The sequence below is a fragment of the Rhineura floridana genome, chromosome 4 (genome assembly GCF_030035675.1).
Source record: "Rhineura floridana isolate rRhiFlo1 chromosome 4, rRhiFlo1.hap2, whole genome shotgun sequence".
Lineage (NCBI taxonomy): Eukaryota > Metazoa > Chordata > Lepidosauria > Squamata > Rhineuridae > Rhineura > Rhineura floridana.
In genome coordinates this window covers 106848982-106871495 of record NC_084483.1, presented here as the reverse complement: position 1 = coordinate 106871495, position 22514 = coordinate 106848982, and the positions used below count along the sequence as shown (strand labels likewise).

The following is a 22514-nucleotide window of genomic DNA, read 5'->3' as shown; positions in this document are numbered from 1 at the left end:
AATCTTTCTCCCGCTTCATTTCTATCTCCTAAGCCCCATTTTCTCACAATTTCTAGTTCTTCCCTGTTCTCTGTTTGCACTCCAGTCCCCCATGATTATCAGAACATCTTATTTTGGTATGTGATCAATTTCTTCCTGTACTTCTGTATAAAATCTCTCCAATTCCTCTTCTTCTATGTTTGCTGATGGAGCATAGACTTGGATGATAGTTATGTTAATAGGTTTGCCATTAAATTTCATTGATATCATTCATTCAGACACTGCATTATAGCTCCTAATTGCTTTTGCTACATCTCTTCTCACTATTAAAGCAAACTCGTTTCTTCTTAATTTCTCGTTTCCTGCATAAAACATTTTGTAGCATGATTGAAAGTGTCCCATTCCCGTCCATTTTAATTCACTCATGCTAAGTATTGTAATGTTGATATGTTCTATTTCTTGCTTGACAATTTCTAACTTTCCCTGGCTCATGCTTCTCACGTTCCATGTTCCTATTGTGTACGTCATACACTATGGACTCTACTTTCGCATCTGTGCGCATCAGCCTCTGGGCTTCCTTTCGGCTTTGACCCAGCTGCGCCATTAGTCACAGCGCTACTTGTCCTTGTCCTTTGTTCTTCCCCAGTAGCTCAGTGAGTGCCTTCTGACCTGGGGGTCTCATCTTCCAGCACTATCTCGTGTTGCATTTTGGATACTCTGTTCATAGGGTTTTCGTGGTAAGAGGTATTTGGAGGTGACTTACCATTGCCTTCCTTTGAGTCTGGATGCATCTTAGTCTGGTGTCTCAGCTTTGACCATTCCGCCTTGGGTGCCCCTGCTAGGAGTCTAGTCTCTTGGTCTAGACTCGAGTCCTGACGGCATTGCTCTCAGCTTCTTCGACACTCTCAAACATGTCCCCATTTCCCTGTGCTCAGCCTCTGCCCCTTTGAGCAGACCTGTCAATAGGGGGATACAGGGAATACTATATCAGCTCCAGAAGCAGCAGGAGCCCAGATTTTGGGCTGTCATTTAAAAAGAAAGGTAAATCTCTAGCTAGATATTAAAAGCAAAACGTACAGGCACCATTTTAACCCATTGCTTTGTGAGAAATTAACCCTCTTCCACCTTTTAGTGTTTTTAGCCAATGAATGAAGTCACAGCTATGACTCATGAGTGCCACAGAGAAATTTGTGTCACACATGCATACGGAACACCAAAAAAAAAACAACTATAAAATGAACCAAGAAGTTCATTCTTCAGTCAGTGGAGAAAGGACTTCCTGGTTCATTTTGGAGCCATTGGGTGGGTGGGGGCACACTGTGTCTGCGCATGTGGTCCCCCCCCCAGATTTAGACAACGGAGAAGGGAATTTTGTGGCTCATTTTGAACGGGCGGCTTTGTTTATTTGAAGCTGTATTTTTGTTTGTTCACGTAATCCCTCTCTTGAGAATCTGCATGACATGTTTGAATGTTTTCCCACAGAGACGGACAACCGTGACATTTAGTTTGGGCCAGATTTGCAAAGCGTTAGTATACACAAAGCGAGGGTTTACTGAATACTGAGGCAGAAGAACATGACCTGCGTATGGACTAAAGCAACGGAGAGCTAACAGGCATGTGTTTTGTTTCCTCATAGCTTCAATGACCAGGGACTCACCAGCAGAAAAGCCCAGAGATCACCCCTCCCTCTGTCCGCCCCCCCTTCTTGGCAGGCGACTGGGTGGGGCTCTGTACGTGGGATCTGCTCTCCCTGAGGCGTCAGCAGCGGAAGCGAAGGAGGCGGACGCTGCCATTCTCCGCCCACGCCCCCATCCCTTCCCCTGCTTTTGTTGTGGATCGGAGTGAGGAAAATGGGGCTCGCGGAGCTCTTGGTCGTCTTCGCGGTGTTGCCGTCGGCCCTCCACGGCGAACCCGGAGCCTGGGAACCACAGATGGCAGGTAAGGGGGAATGGAAGGAGAGGCTTTCAGTTAAAATCAGACGATGCGGCGGAGAGTCGGGGCTGGCGCATTATACTTTGGCGGGGTGGTGGCTGGACGCAGAGGAAAAGGGGGCGACTTCCTGTGAGGCCTGGATTACTTTGGAGCAGATTTCTGGAGGCTGCTTTATGTTTCTTACTAGCTTTGATACTTTCTCCCGTTTCTTCTCCCCGTCCCCCTTTTTCTCCTTTTGTTGCTGCAGAGTATAAAGTAGACAGCGCGTGCAGTGGCACGGGGGGGGGGAAGGGTTTGTCTCTTTAAACTACGTCTGAATCTGATTAATCATTAATAACAGCAGAAGGAAAATGCACCCCCGTACCCCGTTTCCTTCTCTTCTCTTTCGTGGTATTCTTTCCCCGTCCTTAAATAAGCGAATTTACGGTATGCCAAGAAGTGATTGGTTCATCTCCTGTCGGTTTTGCTCAATTTTGGTCTAGGCAGTGATGCACAGAAGGTGATTGTCACCCCGTCTGCTTTCCTATGCTTCCCCCTCTTGATTTTTCATACAGTATGCATATAATCAACATGTCGTATAGGTTAATTAGTTCGAATGAGTTATCATTGCATCCTTCTCTCTCAAAGCACATTATTCGTTTTGCAAACATGGAAAGGTGGGGTGCAGACACTGGGGAAAGTGTCGGATGTGCCTTGGTATCAGGCGTGCATGAAAGACTTCTGGTCTCCTCCCAACCCATTCTAGGGTTGTATCACTAATCAGCACCACGTCCAGTTCCCATGTGTCAGCAAACTTGGAAGTACTACTTCCAGGTCATGGGGTATCAAGTGATTTTAATATACACCTGCTTGTTTTTATATTTTTTGTAAGGCTTTGTGATTTGGGAGATGTTTGTGGTTTTCTTTTTTCTTCCTCTGTTATAGAAGACATTTCTCTATTTCTCTAAGACATTCATACAAGGAAATAGATGAGAATTAAGCAGCCTGGCTAAATGTGATATTGCTGTTAAATGGTTTGTTTATGTCACAGTAGGTATACTATATGGCGGAGTTGTATGCTCAATAGCACATCTTGGATTTTTGTTACTATAGATAAGGTCATCTTCAAACAGTGTCTGCCGTAACACAGAATTTTCCTGATTAAAAGGTTTTCCTGCCACTAATCTTCCCGTGCAATATACATCCATGGTGTTCATGTAGATTCTATCTTGTAGAAGAAAGGACTTTGTCAGTGTTCTGTGTTGGCTGCATGACCCTAAAACATGCAAAATAATCTGCAATGAGTAGGAGTTCTGTGACAGACTTGTGAGAAATCTCTGGAAGATAAGTCAATGAAGTTTGAAACCACTAGTACGAATGGTTGTTCTGTTCTAGCATATTGGGTATGAAGTGCTCAGAGCAAGGACCAAGCCTTAATGTATCCCGAAATTCTTATGTTTCTAAGAAACTAGTGAAAGTTGAACTTGTCAAGGATTATCAATACCTTGGCACAATCATTAACCAAAATGGAGACAATAGTCAAGAAATCAGAAGAAGGCTAGGACTGGGGAGGGCAGCTGTGAGAGAACTAGAAAAGGTCCTCAAATGCAAAGATGTATCACTGAACACTAAAGTCAGGATCATTCAGACCATGGTATTTCCGATCTCTGTGTATGGATGTGAAAGTTGGACAGTGAAAAAAGCGGATCAGAGAAAAATCAACTCGTTTGAAATGTGGTGTTGGAGAAGAGCTTTGCGTATACCATGGACTGCAAAAAAGACGAATAATTGGGTGTTAGAACAAATTAAACCAGAACTATCACTAGAAGCTAAAATTATGAAACTGAGGTTATCATACTTTGGACACATCATGAGAAGACATGATTCATTAGAAAAGATAATAATGCTTGGAAAAACAGAAGGAAGTAGAAAAAGAGGAAGGTCAAACAAGAGATGGATTGATTCCATAAAGGAAGCCACAGATCTGAACTTACAAGATCTGAACAGGGTGGTTCATGACAGATGCTCTTGGAGGTCACTGATTCATAGGATCGCCATAAGTCGTAGTCGACTTGGAGGCACATAACAACAAAGTGAAAGTTGAAGTGGATCTTTGTGTTCTCTGTGTGAATTCTGTAAGCAAGGGCTTACAGGGGCTTACCACTCAGTGTTAGTAGTGGGAAGCAAATTTTGTCTCCAGCATAACGTATTTCAGTGCTATATTTTTTGTCATAGGAGTGAATGGGAATAATTAACTTTCTGTGGGAGAAAGTGAGTGGATCTGCCGTTTAGTTTATTTACAAATGTCCCGAATCCTGCATTATGCAGCCGTATATATTTTATATTAATACAGCCTTTAGCACTGCATTTGCTATGGATAGCTTGCTCCCAAAGTGGTTGTGCAAAGGGATGTTTTGCTTTGGTATATCACAGTAATATTATACCATCCTTTGCCAGCCTGGCACCCTTTTGATGTTTGGGACTACAACTCCCATCAGCCACAACCAGTACAGCTGTGTCTAATAGAGTCTGATGAAGGCTGGATTAGACATACAGAGAGCTTTGATTAACTAGAGTAACCTCTGGGTTTGTTTGCTTCAGTCCATAACCTATCCCTTGATCACATATGTCAGTATAGGCAAATACAAGTAGGGATGTGCAGTAATTTGTGCAGGAGTGGCACAGAAGAGTAGTTGTGCATCTGTGTTCCCTATCCACTATAAACTGAATGGTAAAGATATTGGGCCTTCAGCGGTTATACAGTTGATCCAGACAATGAGAATTAATCAATCTTGTTCTTTATAAATTAAGTGTGCTGAGATACTAAACCACCTTGTCCATGATGATTCGTTAAAATCAGTTGGTCCTGGGTGCATGAAATGAATGTAAACTCTTGCCACAGTACTTCTCAATTGTAAAGATATGTTGTCAGTGTTACACCAGTTGATTCAGTCTAATGAGATTTTCACATAGCCTCTGCATCAGGAATAGCAAACTCACAAGCTCTGTATCTGTTGTCCAAAAGTCCTCAAGTTTGTCATCTTTTTTAAAAAAAATGTGTTTTTAGTTTTTAAAAAAGAACTCCTATGGGTTTTCTTTTGTGATGCCATGACCTCTACAAAATTCATCATTATTTTTAAAAAAAGGCTTTTTTTACTGAGTACTTCCATAGGTCTCCCTCTGTAATACTGGGACACAAAAACTGTTTTGTGTCCCCCAAATTTGACATTTTCTTTAAAAAAAAAGATTAAAGATTCAAATTGGTTTGTTTTTTTTAAAAAATTCTGATTATTGCTGTAGGTCCCAACTGTGATACTCTGATGCCAAAAATGTTTTTGTGGGCCCCAGGAGATACCTCAAAATTGTCTTCTTGAAAATATATTGAATGCAATAATGAATGATACAGTATGATTTAAAACTGTGCAAAATGATTTTAAATTGTATAGTCTTTTGGAAAACAGCTTTGAAAACTGCCGTTTTTATAATGATAACTTTTACACTTGGCCCATACCCACTTTGACATGCAGCCCTTGGAGAACTGACTGTGCATCAATGTGGCCATTGGCCCAAAAAAGGTCAGCTCCCCTGCTCCATATGAAGCAGATTTGAAGAATGCATTTGAAGAGGCACTTGGGAAAACAGTTGGAATTCTAATTACGTATTTTCTGTAAGTATGTTAGAGAGCTCCAGTTTAAGATTGTTAGCAACTGGCATGCTTGTAGCTGCAAAGAAAATTATGTAGCTCCAGTTGGGAAGGCCTCTTAAGGAACAGTTATTAGCTAAATGCTAGGAACTTTTAGCTAAGCAAAAGTACATACTGGGTTTGGAAAGGATATGGTCTGCCCTTTTTTTCTTTTTGGGTTCAATGTGTTACATTCCCGGAAAGTTCTAGTTTAGAGGATGGTTGTTATAGACACAAATACTGCATTGCATGCTAGCAGATATTTTCATTTGAAACTTGGTATATATGTGACTATACTGGCAAATGTAATATTTTTCTTTGTCTTGCACCTGGACTTGTTAGTTATTTTTGTTGTTGTTGTTTTCCTTGTTTGTCTGTATAGATACATGTTTAAGATAGAACCATAAGAACATAGACTGCAGTAGGAGAGCTAGATGTAAGGCCCAAATCATCCAATATGTTTCTGTCTGGAGATGTGTCTGGGCATCTCTTCTAAGAAAATCCTTTTAAAAGTGAAATTCAAGGAATGTTGTGTAAATAATAATAATAATGATAATAAATTTTATTTCTGAGTCGCCTATCTGGCCGAGTCAACGGCCACTCTAGGCGACGTACATAAATAGAATGAATACAACATATAACCAACTTTAGTCAATAAATAATCTAAAAAACCATCCAACTTTAACAAGATAAAACTAGTCCCCGGAAATCCTGTAGGCCTGCCTGAATAGCCAGGTCTTTAAGGCTCGGCGGAAACCTACCAGGGAGGGGGCATGGCAAAGATCATATGGCAGGGAATTCCAGAGGGTGGGAGCCACAATCGAAAAAGCCCTCTCTCTGGTCCGCACCAGTCTAGCTGTTTTAACTGGTGGGACCGAGAGGAGGTCTTGTGTGGCTGATCTCGTCAGGCGGCGTACTTGGTGATGCTGTAGGTGCTCCTTCAGATAAACTGGGCCGAAACCATATAGGGCTTTAAAGGTTAACACCAACACCTTGAATTGGGCCCGGTAAACAACTGGTAGCCAGTGTAGTTCTCCTAACACCGGAGTGATATGATCCGCCGCATTCTGTACCAGTTGTAATTTCCGGACCGTTTTCAAGGGTAACCCAACGTAGAGCGCATTACAGTAGTCTAAGCGAGAGGATACCAGGGCATGTACCACCCGTGGGAGCAGATGGACAGGAAGGTAGGGTCGCAACCTCTGTATTAGATGCAATTGATACCAGGCTGCCCGGCTCACTGCCAAAACCTGAGCCTCCATGGACAGCTGGGAGTCCAGAATGACCCTGAGGCTGCGGACCTGGTCCTTCAGGGGCAATCTTACCCCATTAAACACCAGGTCTATATCTCCTAACCTTCTCTTATCGCCCACGAGCAGTACCTCGGTCTTGTCGGGGTTCAGTTTCAGCCTATTTCCTCCCATCCATTCACTTATGGACCTCAGGCACTTGGAAATGGTATCCACAGCCAACCTGGTGAGGACTTAAATGAGAGATAGAGCTGAGTGTCATCCTCATATTGGTGGCACTGCAACCCAAATCTCCTGATGATGGCCCCCAGCGGCTTTACATAGATGTTAAATAGCATGGGGGAGAGGATAGAACCCTGTGGCACTCCACAATTGAGAGGCCAAGGGTCTGAAACCTCATCCCCCAATGCTACCCGTTGATGCCTGTCTGAGAGATAGGAACGGAACCACCGTAAAACAGTGCCCCCTATTCCCATTCCCCCCAGGCGATCCAAAAGGATACCGTGGTCGACGGTATCAAAAGCCACTGAGAGATCCAGGAGGACGAGGAATGTATATTCTCCCCTACCCAACGCCCTCCTCATATCATCCACCAGGGCGACCAAGGCTGTTTCAGTTCCATGTCCAGTCCTGAAGCCCGATTGGAATGGATCGAGATAATTTAAATAGAGAAAAGCAGTAAGAACAGCAAGATGTTCTTTTATGAAAGCAGATTTCTACAGCTAAGTAAAAAAGAGCTCTTCCCTTTTTCCTGAGGCAAACCAAACAAAGAAGCCAAAAGCATGCATTTTGAACTTAAAATGTCACAACTTGGTTAAGATGAGTGAAAACATAACTTGTGCAATCCAGTGCAGGAGGAAGTCCTGGTTGTCCTTTGTAGTACTAGAGGTTATTCTGGGTGGCCTAGCAGATTTGCACAGATAACTGCAAACTCCCTCACCTTACCCTGTGCCAGACTTTCCCTCTTCGCTATTGAATCATCCAGCTAGGATCTTCCACTCCTCAAGGGTGACCGCATATCTGAGAAGGCCTTACTCTATTCAGACTTTCAGGAATGTAGCCACAGGGGTTCTGGTTCCCAAAAGAATGTTCTAGTCTAGGGTTCTTCCCTGGATGTTCAGCTTTTATTTAAAAAACATAAAATTGGGTAAATCTCTAGTCTGTTACTTGCAGTGAGGAGGAAAAGCATGGTACCCATATTCTTCTGCTCACTAAGAACTAGTCTTACTTCTGCCTTTTCCATGTCTTAGCCAATGAGTCAAAAGGCGCTAACCCAGGGGTATCGGATGTTGTTGGGCTATTACTCTTATCATCCCTAAGCATTGACCAAGCAGGATGGGGTTGATTGGAGTTGTTGTCCAACATCAGGAGGGCACACCACATTGCACTCCTGCACTAGCCTCTGATTCTTAAATAATTCCTTCTTATTTCTGGAGTTCAGAGATGTGTGTGCACCCTTATGTAGCCAAAACAGCATCACCCAGGTACAAGAGGGGAGGTATTGGAGGGTTTGGGGAAACATCAGTGTTTCCAGAAGTGCAAAAGATGCTTAGGTAAAAAACCCTAAAAGGAAAGTAGGAATCTCCAAAACAGTCCAACAGGGATTGAGCATGCCCACTGTGTAGAAGGAATGGAATGGAATGGAATATACAGGAGGAGGATGTTTTTGTTAGTGTATTTAAATAATATTAAACATATAAGGTTACTCCTATATTTCTGGCTGCTCCAAAATTATTCAGTACTCCTTCACCCCAAAATGTTTGACTGTGGGATTTATTAATTTTCTTTAGTTATATTCTGTCCCGCCCTTAATACGTCCAGGGTGGGTAAAAGTGTTAAAGCAACCCATGAGAAGATAACAATAAAACAAATAAGCATATAATAAACTATATAAAAATCAAAAATCAAAACAGATAGACAACAGGAAAATCCAGTCAGATGCATTGCAGTGGCTAACAACTCATATATGCCAGGATAAGCAGGTGGGTCTTAGCCTGGTGCTGGAATATAAATAAAGAGAGTGCCTGGTGCACCACTTGGAGTGCATTCTAGAGTTGGGACACCACCATAAAGAAGGCCCTGTCTCATATCACCATCCAGTGTACTTCTGGTAATGGGACAAGATGCACCCCCTCCCTCATCTAATCATCTCTCCCCCATCTTAGCATGAGCAGGTGATACAGAGATGAGTTCCTTACCTGTGCCCCAAGTCATTTAGGGCTTTGTGGTCAATGCCAGCACTTGAATTTGACCCAGAAACAAATTGGCAATCAACGTAGCTCTCACATGACTGGTGTTATGGGATCCCTAACAGCTATGCTTGGCAGTTGCATTTTGCACTAGGTTACTTTGAAGGGCTGTCCCACACAGAACACTTCACAATAATTCAAAAAAGAAGTTACCAGAGTGTGGGTCACTGTGACTAGATTATCTTAGTCCACAAACAGCCATAGTTGGAGGACAATACAAATGATGACTTGTACTCACCCATTATTGTGCTGCCACCATAGCACTGAGTTATGCGATTGTTATGATCTTAGCTCATACCGCAACCACTGCTACTACTGTTAATGTGGTGTTTTTTGTGGGCTTGAGAAAGGAATAGAGTGTATGCCAGATCTAGCATTTCTCTACTTAGATCTAGAGAAACAAAGCCTGGCACTTTGTCAGACAGGTTTTCTCTGTCCTCTTGCCAGAAGACTAAGAGAGAGGTATACATTCACTCCCTGCTCATTACCAAGCCTGTTTCAAGGTACTGGTGCTTACCTTTTAAAGTCGTAAAGGGCTTGGAGGCCCAAATATCTGAAGGAGTGCCTCCTCCCATACCAACCTGATATAGATTAGAATCATCCAAGAAGGCTCTTCTGTGTACATCATATTGGGTCTTGTCTATGGTTACAGGGAGTTGTATGTTATGGTTTATCAAGTTAAGCAAGCCAGAGTTCGGCTGAACATCAGGAAAAGCTTCCTAACTGTTAGAGCAGTATAACAATGGAACCAATTACCTAGGGTGGTAATGGGCTGTCCAACACTGGAGGCATTCAAGAGGCAGCTGGACACAGGGCTGTGGAGTTGGAGTCGTGGAGTCAGAGTCAGAAGCAATTTTGGGTGGAGTCGGAGTCGGTAGAATTGTACCGACTCCGGCTTCCAAATAAATTTTGATTGACAATTTTTTTAAAATATAAATTCAAAATGTCAAAGAAGCTTCCGATGAAGTCAGCTGTAGTTGAGCATTTCACCATAACTCAAGATGGAAAACATTGTGTGTGTCAGTGTATGACACAGGACCCAGATGAAGACAAATGCTGTGATGCCAAGATCAGCGCATATTCAGGCAGCGATAAAAATGCTCCTGTGAGAGCTTCCAATTTAAAAAGATATTTACAGCCCTTCCCAGGGCTGTGGAGTTGGAAGCAATTTTGGGTGGAGTCGGAGTCGGACAGTAGAAAAATAGGGGAGTCGGAGTCAAAGGTTTGGAGTACTGACTCCACAGCCCTGGCTGGACAGCCACCTGTCGGGTATGGTTTAACTTGAATTGCTGCATTGAGTGGAAATGGACTCGATAGCCTAAAAGGCCCCTTCCAGCTCTACTATTCTATGATTCTATGGTGGTGCCACAATGGAGGAACACCCTTTGAAGGGAAATATGCTTGGGACTGGCACTGTATTCTTTTTGGTCCCAGGTTAAACTTTTTTTTTTTATTTAGATTTTGGTTTTCAGCTAGTTGAATTCCTCTTAATATTGCATTGTTGATTGTATGTGTGATTTTAAACTTCTTTGTATACTGCTCTGATAAACATAGGACAGCTTTTACATTTTAAAAACATATATCAGACAAGCCATTGAAGTGCTGCCCTCAGTTTTTCTCGTTGGTGGAATGCGGTACTATGGCAATGGCTGTGCTGAATTTCTTTGTGATAAAACCTGGAGACAAGGAGAATGGCTTGTAACCACTAAACGTGTATTTGCATGTCTGAGTTACATTTGAACAATCAGAGCGGCTATTGCAGTGAGGATGAGTGTACTAAAATCTCAAGCACCTAATCACGCCCATTGCCAGCAGTTTCCTGGGTTGAGCATTGGGTGAGGCCCCAGAGACTCCGAAGAGCCCACCATCCTCCAAATGACAGTTTTAACAATGGGCGGTGGTGTTGCCTTTGAATGGGAGCTCAACTCAGCTCCTTCTCTGGTGGCTGCTCACCAGCTTAATTTACCCAAAATACAGCGCCCTGACCTATAGATTTACAAAACCCAGGCTATGGAACTATGAAATCTATGTAGTATTACTGCTGCTGAAATTGCAGCAGGAAAAAAGCCCACTGTGCAGTTGTGCCCATGTTGGAGGGAGGTGTGGAAGGTGAGGGGCCCATCAGCGGCACCATATTTAAGGCTCCCTGAAGTTTGGTGCAGGTTCTGCAACTAATAAAGCAATTAAGGGGGATGTTTCTTTTTAACTCCAGCCTAAAAGAGCCTGTGAACACCTGTGGTGGTCCAGAACCTAGCTGCCTCCTGAGAAGCCCCTCTCCCTCCTTAAGCTAAGGAAACTTCTGTCTCTCCTTCTCCTCCTTCTCCAGGCAGCAAGCCCAGTAAATCTGCCACAAGTGCATAACCCTGAGCCTAGTCAGCAGCTTCTGTTGCAGCTGTTATCAGTGAATATGGTAATCTAGTCCTCTAGTTCAGTGCTTCACCCATTTTTTCCCCCCACGGACCACTTGAAAATTGCTGAGGGTCTTGGTGGACCACTTAGTTATTTTTACTCCTGTTGTTGCAGTTGGAATGCACAAGCACTGTGCTGGATGCTGTGTGATTTTTCATTGTCTTTTGATTGTTTCTTTTATTTCTTATATTTGTATTACAGTTTGAATGCCATAAAATTCAAATTGTACGTGATCTTCACAGATGTGCCATGGACCACCTGAATGAACCTCTGCTCTAGTTAGAGTATGGTGCTGAAGGATGGGGCTTCTCTAACATGTCCATTTGTGATGCAGAATTCTTTCCTGATATTAGGTATTAGGTACACTTCCGATTCTTCTAAGGACAGAAAATACCCTTGTGTTCACTTTGCTAGCTTCTTATTGGCTGAAACTTTGTTATCTGAATAGCTTCACCTGTCTACATGCTTTGAAAAACAATTGCAAGCTGTCTTGCAAGGGTCTTGGGCGAACTCCAATTCCATAAACTTGGAGAATAGTTCTAATAATGGTGAAAGTCTGCTTTTCCTTTCTGCTCTGAGAGAAAAAAACCCATTTCTATTCCAAGTGTAGGGACTCGTATCTTGGTCCAAATGTGACATTTGCTTTGGTTCCCATTGCAGAAAACATCAATGGGATTTTTCTTATAAAACGCCTGTATCAAGACACTACCCTTCGCGTTTGTTGTGGAGCGAATGGCAGCCTGACCAGTTCCATCCTAGCCTCCAAGGGGGTCCGTCGGGGCTGTGTTCTAGCCCCTACCTTATTTAACCTCTTTCTTAACGACCTGAAACATTGCTGTTCTTCTCCAAATTTCCACTCCCCTAAACTGGTTGGATCTGATTGTCCCCTCCTTCTATATGCGGACAACACTGTTCTAATGTCCCTATTGAATATAGGGTTAAAACGCCTTTTAAGTGCCTTTATGAACTATTGTTCTGAGAACTCGTTAACTATCAATTTTAACAAGTCTAAGATTCTAGTTTTTTCTCATCGACGGTCTGTTCATCCATGGAAGATTAAGGGTCAGACAATTGAACAAGTCAAGCAGTTTAGATATCTGGGGGTGTTATTCCAGTCAACCCTTTCTTGGTCCTCTCATGCTTGCTCGGCGATCCAGTCTGCTCTCAATTCAGTTAAGGCAATAATCCGTTTTTTCTTTACTAAGGGCGGGCAATACATACCTGCCACGATTCAAGTATTTAAACTCAAAACTCTTTGCCAACTTCTCTCTGGGGTCCCGTTATGGGCCCCGAGCTTTAACACCAAGGTTGAATCTGTTCTTTCTTCTTTCCTCAGAACAATCTTTGGCATGCCTTGCTGTGCATCCGCTGCAGGCCTCCGTTTGGAGGCTGGGCTTTGCTCAGTTGAATGCACCGCTTGGCTACTGGCCTTTAGATTCTGGCTTAAAGTGGCCTATGCCAATCCTGACATGGGCTACTTACATCTACTTTGGAAAGACTCATATATTAGCTCATGGTCAAAGAGTTTCCAGGACAAACTAAAGCTACTTGGCCTTTCAATAGCCTTAGTGTCCTCACTAGACGCCAGTTCAGCAAATTGCATTATTGAGCAACGTATTAATGATATTGATGCTCAATATTCCAGATCTAGGGCATGCAGTACTTGCTCCCCTATGTTTTTTGATCTCCAATTCTCATTCCCTGCCCGTGCATCCTATTTGATAAATCTGTCTATTCTGAAATATCGTATACTCTTTTCAAGAGCGAGATTCAACTGTTTCCCCCCCCCCGCGATTTTAGACGGCCGTTTTAAAGACATTCCCTATGCAAATCGCATCTGCCCATGCTCAAACTCTGAAGTCGAATCATTGGTTCACACTTTTCTTTTTTGCAACCTTTATCATGCTGAACGGCTTAGATTTATTTCTCCCATAATTAATCGCTTTCCTGGAAGATCAAATAACTGGTATGTCCAACTCCTCTTACCCGATGCTGATAAGCTATGGACAGAAATGGTTGCCAAATTCTTAAACTTAATCTAGTTAAGACGAAAGAATTCTTCCTTTTAAACTGTGTTTTTATAGATTATACTGTTATATTAATATACTATGTTTTTATTTTTTATGTATTCTGTTGAATTTTTTGTACGATGGGTCTGTGACCGTATAATAAAATTCATTCATTCAATGGGATTAGAGAAATACTTTATAGCCCTTACTGCCCTCCTTTTAAGAGAATCATATACAAATTTGCGCTAAACAGTGCGTGCCAGCTGCCTTTTTAGAAGGGAGGCATATTGATATACCTGATTATCAAAGTTTTTGTAATTGTGAATTAGGTAGAGGATATTACCCATATAAAATGATCTTAGATATAAGATCTCTAGCTAACGTCAAAAAGTCTCTCACTAATAGATCTATAATAGAGGAGATTTGTATTCTTCTATCAGACAACAACCTTTAATTACACCGAGGGTGGCAGCATTTGCTTTGGCAGAAAATAAAATTTGTGTCATTAAAGATAATGGGGTATTTTGTTCTGATCATCTTGTTTGATATTTTCTCAACTTTTTGGCTTGAAGGAGTCACCAATAGGCTACACTTTATCAAACAGTTTGTAGCAAAGTACAGAAAGTTTTGGGGGAAGAAATTGGAAGACCAGGGTTCAAATCCCCACATAGCCATGAAGCTCACTGCCTCTCAGCCTCATGAGAACCCTATTCATAGGGTCGCCATAAGTCGGAATCGACTTCAAGGCAGTACCTTTACCTTTTAAACCGCCCAGAGAGCTTAGGCTATGGGGCAGTATACGCATGTAATAAATAATAATAATACAGAAGATGAAAAAAATGAAACTAGACTGCCTTCAAGTCGATCCCAACTTAAGGCGACCCTATGAATAGAGTGTTCATGGTAAGCGGTATTCAGAGGGGGTTTACCATTGCCTCCTGCTGAGGCTAGTCCTCCCCAGCTGGCTAGGGCCTGCTCAGCTTGCCACAGCTGCTCAAGCCAGCCCCTTCCTTGTCTGCAACTGCCAGCTAGGGGACAACTGGACTCCTTGGGACTATGCAGCTTGCCCATGGCTGCACAGGTTTTAAAAAAAGAAAAGGTTTAAAAACATTAAAAAGCAATTCCTACACAGACGCAGACTGAGAAAATGTCTCAACTTAAAAGGCTTGTTGAAAGAACAAGTTCCTTATCCCTTGAGATTGCAGTTCTCTGCACACTTCCCTGTTTTAGTAAGTCCCACTGAATACATAGCTTCTGACTAAACCAGCCTTTCCCAACTAGTGGGCCACCAGGTGTTGCTGGACCACAACTCCCATCAGCCTCAGCCAGCATTGCCAATGGTCAGGAAAGATGGGAATTGTGGTCCAACAACATCTGGTGGCCCACTAGTTGGGAAAGGCAGGACTAAACAAACATAGGATTGCACTATAAATATCTTTACAGGTTGTGTAAATAATAAACATATTTGCTAGTCATGCCTCTATAAATATTTCTTCATAGTGTATCCCAATAAGTATTTGATTTCACGCTATGGTTGTAGATTATTCTTTCCTCAACATTTTAAGGGTGCCCTTCTTCCTTGGGGTGGTCATGGTTCCCCTCTGCTGTTTTCATCCTGAAGGGCAGATTGGGCTGAGAGATGGTGTGTAGCCCAACACTTTATTAAATAAAATAAAAATAAACAGGTCAAAATGTGCAAATCCCTCCATCCAAATTTGAAGTGTAAGTGTTTCCTACATGATAGGAATGCACATATGTACATTGTATACCATTACACAAGAAAATCCTGCAGGACTCCGATCCTGCTATTTTCAACTTTCATTTAATTCAATTGCATCAGAGCAGTAATAATCTTTGCCCTTTTAGTGCCTCCACCAACGAATATTGTCATAGATTCGTACAATTTCAACTCATCTGTTCAGTGGGATTATGAAAGCAAGTCATCAAAGACTCTCTTTGTGGTGAAGATCCTGTGCTATGGGTAAGACTTTTTTGATTTTGAACTGTGCCTTGTGTATAATGCTTTCCCAAAAATTTTGCTCATTCAATATTAATTGTTGCCTTAATCAGCAGATTAAAAATAAAAAACTTTTTTTGTAAATTTGTCATTTTTTTATCTTTTTATCAGGGCGCCTACTGCTGTAGAAGTCAGTAACTGTGTAAACATAACAAAACACTATTGTGACCTCACCCACAAGATTGATAATCGCTGTCATTCATTCTGGATACTAGTTAAGGCTCTTTCTGGACTGAATGAATCTAAATATATACATTCTGAAAATTTTCACGTGACCAGGCATGGTAAGTTGTCATTGAAACGTAAGGTTTTTAGATCTTGAATATTAGCAATCTAATATTAGCTATAATACTTCTAATGATTATAATACTCTTACTAGCTCTGTACAGGTCATGATAAATGGCTTAATTTGCTGGTAATAAATTCAGCTTTGGAGAGGTGGGGAGACATGGGTGGAATTTTGCTAGATTTGGAACTTATTTTTGCTAGATTTGGAACTTATTTTTGCATGATCAGTGATGATAAATAGTAACGTCCTCCTATTAAAATGACCTTGTTAATGCTCCTGTTATGGTTCATGAGGATAGCTTCAAGATTTTCATAATGAATACCCTCACATCTATTCTCTTTATTATCATTTTAATTATTTCTACAGCACTTCAAATAATTTTTAAAAAGGTGTACAGTTGTTATTCTTGCAACACAACAGTCCTGTGATGTATATTAGGTGGAAAAAAATAGCATATCCAAGCAACCCAATGAGCTTCATGGAAGAGGATGCATTTTCAGCTTGGCCATTGCATCATAGGCCTGATCTCTATGTGCAGTAGAATGAGGCAGCAAAATCTTGACCACACCACTTCAGACTGCAGATGGAGAAAAACATTTTTGAATGTTCTCTTCTGTAAACATCTCCCTGCAAGACAGACAGATGGAAGGGGGGATGGAAACGGATCGGGGGCAAAGAGCGATCTGGGAGAAAAGGAGTGGGCTGAATTAAAATCTGTTGTGCTCGTTTTATACTTGTAAGGTTACAGGAAGAGGGGTGCTGATCAGTGTGAGAAAGTCATCTGCTGCCTCTTTCCTGCCAGGCTCCCCTGGAATCATCCACAGTGCTGCTTTGCAGGAAAGTAGTAGCTCCTCACATGCTCCTTTAGTCCTGACTATTTCCCTGAGAAAGAGTCTCTTGAAGCATGGGTAAGGGATGCTTGGGCAGCACACCAGGAAGGCTCATGTTAGGCCAAGCAGTCTTAACAGGCTTGGTGGAAGCGCTTCCCCCCCCCCCAGTCTTACACAGAAGGTGTATTCAGATTCTCTTCCTGGGGAGAGGGGGAAGTATACCAGAATGTCATTATTGCTAAAACCACTAAGAGAGGGGTATATATGTGAAGAGATATTTTGATGGAAATGTATTTTGGAAAGACTGGCTACTCTGGTAACTACAGTCTTGTTGAGTTATTTGTAGGGCTGCTGACTTGGATTGGCTCCTGTTGCTTTTTATTTTCTCCCAGTAGGAGGTGTGGGCAGTGACAACACAGGAGTAATAAAATGGAACAGGAAGCCTCATATTATCCTTGTGCTCCCAAAGATTCATAGAACACCTTTTCTAGGACACTGAGTTCTAGGCATTTTGGCACATAGAAACGGGCACTTGGTTACATTCTGTTCACAAATTGGTGCCTGGAAGATACTGAGATTTACTCATACTGCTTTAATCACATTTTTATCACATTGGTAGATTTTGAAAGTTGACTATATCTAGCTTTCTTGGTACTGTACTGTGAACCTTTAATATTAATAGGAAATGTAACTGTTTCAGGCCGAATAGGACCGCCAAAACTTAATCTCTCCATTGAAGATCAGGAAATCAAGGTTGATATTAAACATCCTCTCACTCCGTACCACGGGAGGAAGTCCCCACTTAATGTAAGGGCAAACTTCACCGACTTCGCTTACAAAGTGTTCCTTTGGAAAAGTGGAAGCCCAGAAAAGGTATATTTAAGACTGTAGCGTCTCTTCCTAATGTAGAGGCTATTTTTGATGTGACATTTAGAAAATAATTTTGGCATAGTTCTGATGAGCTTCAGTTCTCCGTTGAACACATGAAGTATCTTCTACGCATGTTTTAGGAAATCAGAAGTTGCTTAATAGCTGGACATCTGGGTGTGCTTTGGAGAATTACTGATATTACTATTTTCTGCTTCCTTACTGGACGCTTTATATTCTTGAGATGTGCTTTTTTTTATGTTAGCATGATAAAAGTAAATGACATCTACATTTATTTTGTCTTTCTTTCAAAGTAAGTCTACATGTGTACCATGGATAGCACTATTTTCCCATAATTGGGAAATATTTATAATTGCTGCAAACCTTAATAGCATAAATGGACGATTGGCATACTTATTATGTTGAAGGTCTCCCATAAAACAATTGATCGTTGGAATCTTTTACCCAAGGCAGCCATGTTTTTATTGTGTTCAGAATCTCCATGTATCTCTAAACTAAGAGTACTCCATAGAGCAGTGGTCGCCAACCTTTTTGTATGAAAAGGCACATTTCAAATTTTGAGAGAATGCTGGGGCCCCAGTCACAGAATGGCTGCCATGGAGCATGGCATAACAGAGAATTAGAAAGTAGTCATGGTGAAGCTTTTTCCATAATTGTAATTCCATACTGGAAAAGGCTTGATCTATTGAATTTCTGCTTGCCATACAGCTGTTAAAGGCACAGGAAACCTGTTGTTCTCCAATGCCAATGCTAAACCAAAGCCTAGGCTGCCATCCTTTATCCACGTTTCTGGGAGTAAGCCCCAGTAAACACAAAGGGACTTCTGTCTAGACATATAAACCACTGTATAGTAAGTTAATGATACAGTGAATTCTTAATGACTCCTTGGTTTTTAGCTCCTGCCTCTTTGCAAATTTTTCACATTTGCCTTTGGGAGGAGGGGGGAATTCTTTAACATTCACGCATGCTTATTATGTAGTAGTATTTGCAGAAAATAACTTGTAGGCACTACCTGCTCTCAGGCGAACCCAGTACATGAAAGATGCAGGCTCCTGATTGCTAGGACAAAGGGGCAAACTATGGGGGGGGGGAGAAGTAGGAAAAGTGCACTAAAAAAGGGGTGGGGAACAGCAGCTCTTTGGGACCCCAGGATTGCTATTGCCTGGTATTCAAACACCTCGCTTATCAATCACAGCTCTGTCTTTAATAATTGGCTAATAACAGTGACAGGCAGGAGCAGCAAGGCTGGCTCATTTCACAGAAATTGCTTAGAGCGTACCTGCACATTTTGCTCGGTAACATTCCTTCTAGGAGGGCTTACTTTTTGAAAAAATGAAAGATCCGATTTTGGGCTACTTGCTGGAAGCACCAGTGAAGGGCTTTGCAGGCACCATGGCACCTGTGAGTGATTGGTGACATAGAGCTTTTTATGGACAATCCAAGGTACATTGAGGAAATGCTCGTCATAGCAAGACACATCCTAAAAAAACTGTGTGTATTATACAGTTTTTAAAATACTGTGTACACTGGGATAGAATTAAAGATTCCGTTTCCTCCTTTTTTAAAAACGTTTATTTCTTCTAGTACTGAGGGTGTTATTTTGCTACGGCAGTAACAATAATAGCAGTTGTTGTTAAGTTTATTTATTACCCGCCTTTCACCAACAGGTCCCAGGGTGGGTTACAACAACTTAAGATTCAATATTAAAAACAGTTAAAACAAATTGCTCTTTCTAAAATAAAAGAAAAAAACCCCAGTGAAGATTTTTTTTTAAATGACACACTGGGTTCACTGGCTTATAATTTAGGAGATGGCAATTAAGGAAAGTGCAGCACAAGAATGAAGGAATGGAAGAAGAAATTATCTAGGAGGAGGAAAAGTCTGACAAAAGATGTGGAGCCCAGCTGCATTTGGGGACCTATGGCAGGGCTTTCCATCAGAACAGGATTAGGCAAGTGTGAGACACAATTAGGCAAGCCTGACACATTTCAGTGACCAAGGCAGGATAAAGTAAACATTAACTAATCTTTAGTTTGTGCTAGGGTAAAGAGCTGAATGAAGTTCACAAATATTTAACAAATACAAATGGTAGGATATTGTAATGGTGTTACTAATAATAAGAAAAGACACAATGTAAAAAAACACCAAGTCTTATAGAATAGTAGGATTGGAACATGCAGGAATCCAACTTAAAGCATATCCAACAGGTGGCTGTCCAGCTGCCTCTTGAATGCCTCCAGTGTTGGAGAGTCCACCACCTTAGGTAATTGGTTCCATTCTTTTATCACTAACAGGAAGTTTTTCCAGATATTCAGTCGAAGTCTCGCTTCCTGCAACTTGAGCCCATTATTCCGTGTCCTGCACTTTGAGATAACTGATAAGAGATCCTGGCACTCCCTTGTGTGACAACCTTTCAAATACTTGAAGAGTGCTCTCATATCTCCCCTCAGTCTTCTCACAGCTAAACATGCCCAGTTCTTTCAGTCTCTCCTCATAGGGCTTTGTTTCCAGCCCCCTGATCATTTTTGTTGCCTCCTCTGAACTCCTTCTTGCTTGTCTGCATTCTTCTTAAAGTGTAGTGTCCAGAACTGGATGCAGTACTCAAGATGAGACCTAACCAGTGCCAAACAGAAGGGAACTAGTAGTTTATACAAATTGGAAGCTAACCTTCTGTTAATGCAGTGTAAAATAGCATTTGGCTTTTTTGCAGCCACATCACGCTGTTGGCTCATATTCAGCTTGTGATCAACAATAATTCCAAGATCCTTCTCACATGTAATATTGCTGAGCCAAGTATCTCCCATCTTACACCTGTGCATTTGGTTTTTTCCCTAGGTGTAGAACTCTGCACTTATCCCTGTAAAATTTCATTCTGTTGTTTTCAGCAAAGTGCTCCAGCCTATGAAGATCACTTTGAATTTTGTTTCTATCTTCCAGGATATTAGCTATCCCTCCCAATTTTGTATCATCTGCAGATTTGATAAGCATTCCCTGCACCTCGTCATCCAAGTTGTTAATAAAAATATTGAAGGGCACTGGGTCCAGGACCTAGCCCTGCGGTACCCCGCTTGTTACCTCCCCCCAGTTTGAGAAGAAACCACTGATAAGCACCCTTTGAGTACGATTCTGTAACCAACAGTAGATGCACCTGATAGTTGTTCCATTCAGCCCACACTGAGCTAGCTTGCTAATCAGAATATCATGGGGCACTTTGTCCAAAGCTTTGTTGAAGTTGAGATATATTACATCCACAGCATTCCCATAGTCTACCTGGGAGATTACCCGATCGAAAAATGAGATAAGATTAGTCTGGCAGGATTTGTTCTTGATATTTCCATGTTGGCTTCTAGTAATCACTGCATTGTTTTCAAGGTGCTTACAGACTGACTGCTATATAATCTGCTCCAGAACGTTTTCAGGGATCACTGTCAGACTGACTGGTTTGTAGTTCCCAGGTTCCTCCTTTTTGCCCTTTTTGAAGATAGGGACAACATTAGCCCTCCTCCAGTCATCTGGCACTTCACCCATCCTCCACGATTTTGCAAAGATAATAGATAGTGGTTCCGAGAGTTCTTCAGCTAGTTCTTTCAATACTCCAGGATGCAGTTCATCGGCTACTGAAGATTTAAACTTGTTCAAAGTGATTAGGTATTCCTTTACCATTTGTCTATCAATCTCAAACTGCAATGTTTGCCAGGAGGGTCATAGACCCTCTTTTGGGAGAAGACTGAGCCAAAGTAGGAATTGTGATTTCTGCCTTTTTTTGGTCATCTGTTATCATTTTGCCATCCTCATTGAGTAGCAAGTTTTTCATTTGGTAAATCTTAAGTAAGTGATCAAATTGTTAGTAGCTGGGGAATAAACTAGGCAAGTCTTCCTTGTTTCTTTGTATTTTTTTTTTTAAGTTTTGTGGTTTTTTTAACAGCGTGAGCTATATATGACAGATGAAGAATGCTTAAGCAGAACATGTACCATAAGTCTTCACATTCCTTCTTGGAATACCTCGTACTGTGTTTCGGCTCAAGGATTTTCAGATGAGAATTCTATTGAAGGTGAAGAATCCAAAGAGAGCTGTATTGGTCTTCCATCTAAACATTCAATAGGTAAAGAAATTAATACTTGATTAATTTGAAAGCCTCATAATGTGCAAAGCAGAGGATCACACAGAAGCACTAGGACAAGATGCTGGACATGTAAACAGACAAACAAAGGCTGGGTACTCCTTGTCTTTGATGGGATTCCTAGATCAGATTAGCAGTCCAATATTAAAAAAGAGCAATGATTTTGAAATGGTAATTAGAAATGCAGTGCAAAGATTGCATTTCATCTTGCTGAAGAGCCTGTGTAAAACATGCTGAGTGGGTTGTATACCATGTAAGTCATACTCAGAGTAGAACATTGAAAGGAATGAACATGACTAACTTAGTTCCATTCATTTAACTGGTCTATGTTTGAGTAAAACATGGTTATATACAACCCAATGTGCATTTCAGATGGAGCCTATGCATGTTTACTTAGAAGTAAGCATGTCTCAATTCAATGAGCTTACTCCCAGGTAAGTAAGATATAGGATTGTGGTCTTAGAAGAATATGTTGAAGAATCAAAGTTTGTAGGTCAGAGCAATTGGAAACAGGATGTTAGGCAGTGTTTTATAGTTAGAATAATTAACTGTTTAACATTTATTCCTTCAAAGAAAAAATACTTTGGCTTATGCAAGTGTTAAACTCTGACCAGCCAGAGTCTGAGGGCCGTTAATGAAGGCACTTACCTGCCAAAAACCTGGTTTCATGATGAATTCTGATTTAAAAATAAAAACCCCTATGTAGCTTTCCCAAATTTCATGGGCCAAAAGTTTCAGTGATCTATTTTAGAAAAAACTGCATTTGGAAATAAGACTAGTGTAGTCTTTAAGATATCGTTGACTCTGGAAAAACTGGGCATCCTTCCTTCATTTGTGTAATAAATATATTTGGACAGATAATTAAAATAGGCATCTTGCC

General features: G+C 41.4%; 1 protein-coding gene across 1 annotated transcript in view; it reads left to right on the top strand.

The window, feature by feature from the left end:
• Positions 1 to 1763: 1763 nt before the first annotated feature.
• IFNGR1 (interferon gamma receptor 1) overlaps positions 1764 to 22514 on the top strand; it is a 28581-nt gene continuing 7830 nt past the window's right edge. Inside the window, exons 1-5 of the mRNA XM_061623957.1 lie at positions 1764 to 1917; positions 15356 to 15470; positions 15618 to 15790; positions 17326 to 17498; positions 21439 to 21616. Of these exons, the coding sequence (XP_061479941.1) occupies positions 1830 to 1917; positions 15356 to 15470; positions 15618 to 15790; positions 17326 to 17498; positions 21439 to 21616 (727 nt within the window). The 5' untranslated portion in view covers positions 1764 to 1829. The remainder of the gene's footprint in view (positions 1918 to 15355; positions 15471 to 15617; positions 15791 to 17325; positions 17499 to 21438; positions 21617 to 22514) is intronic.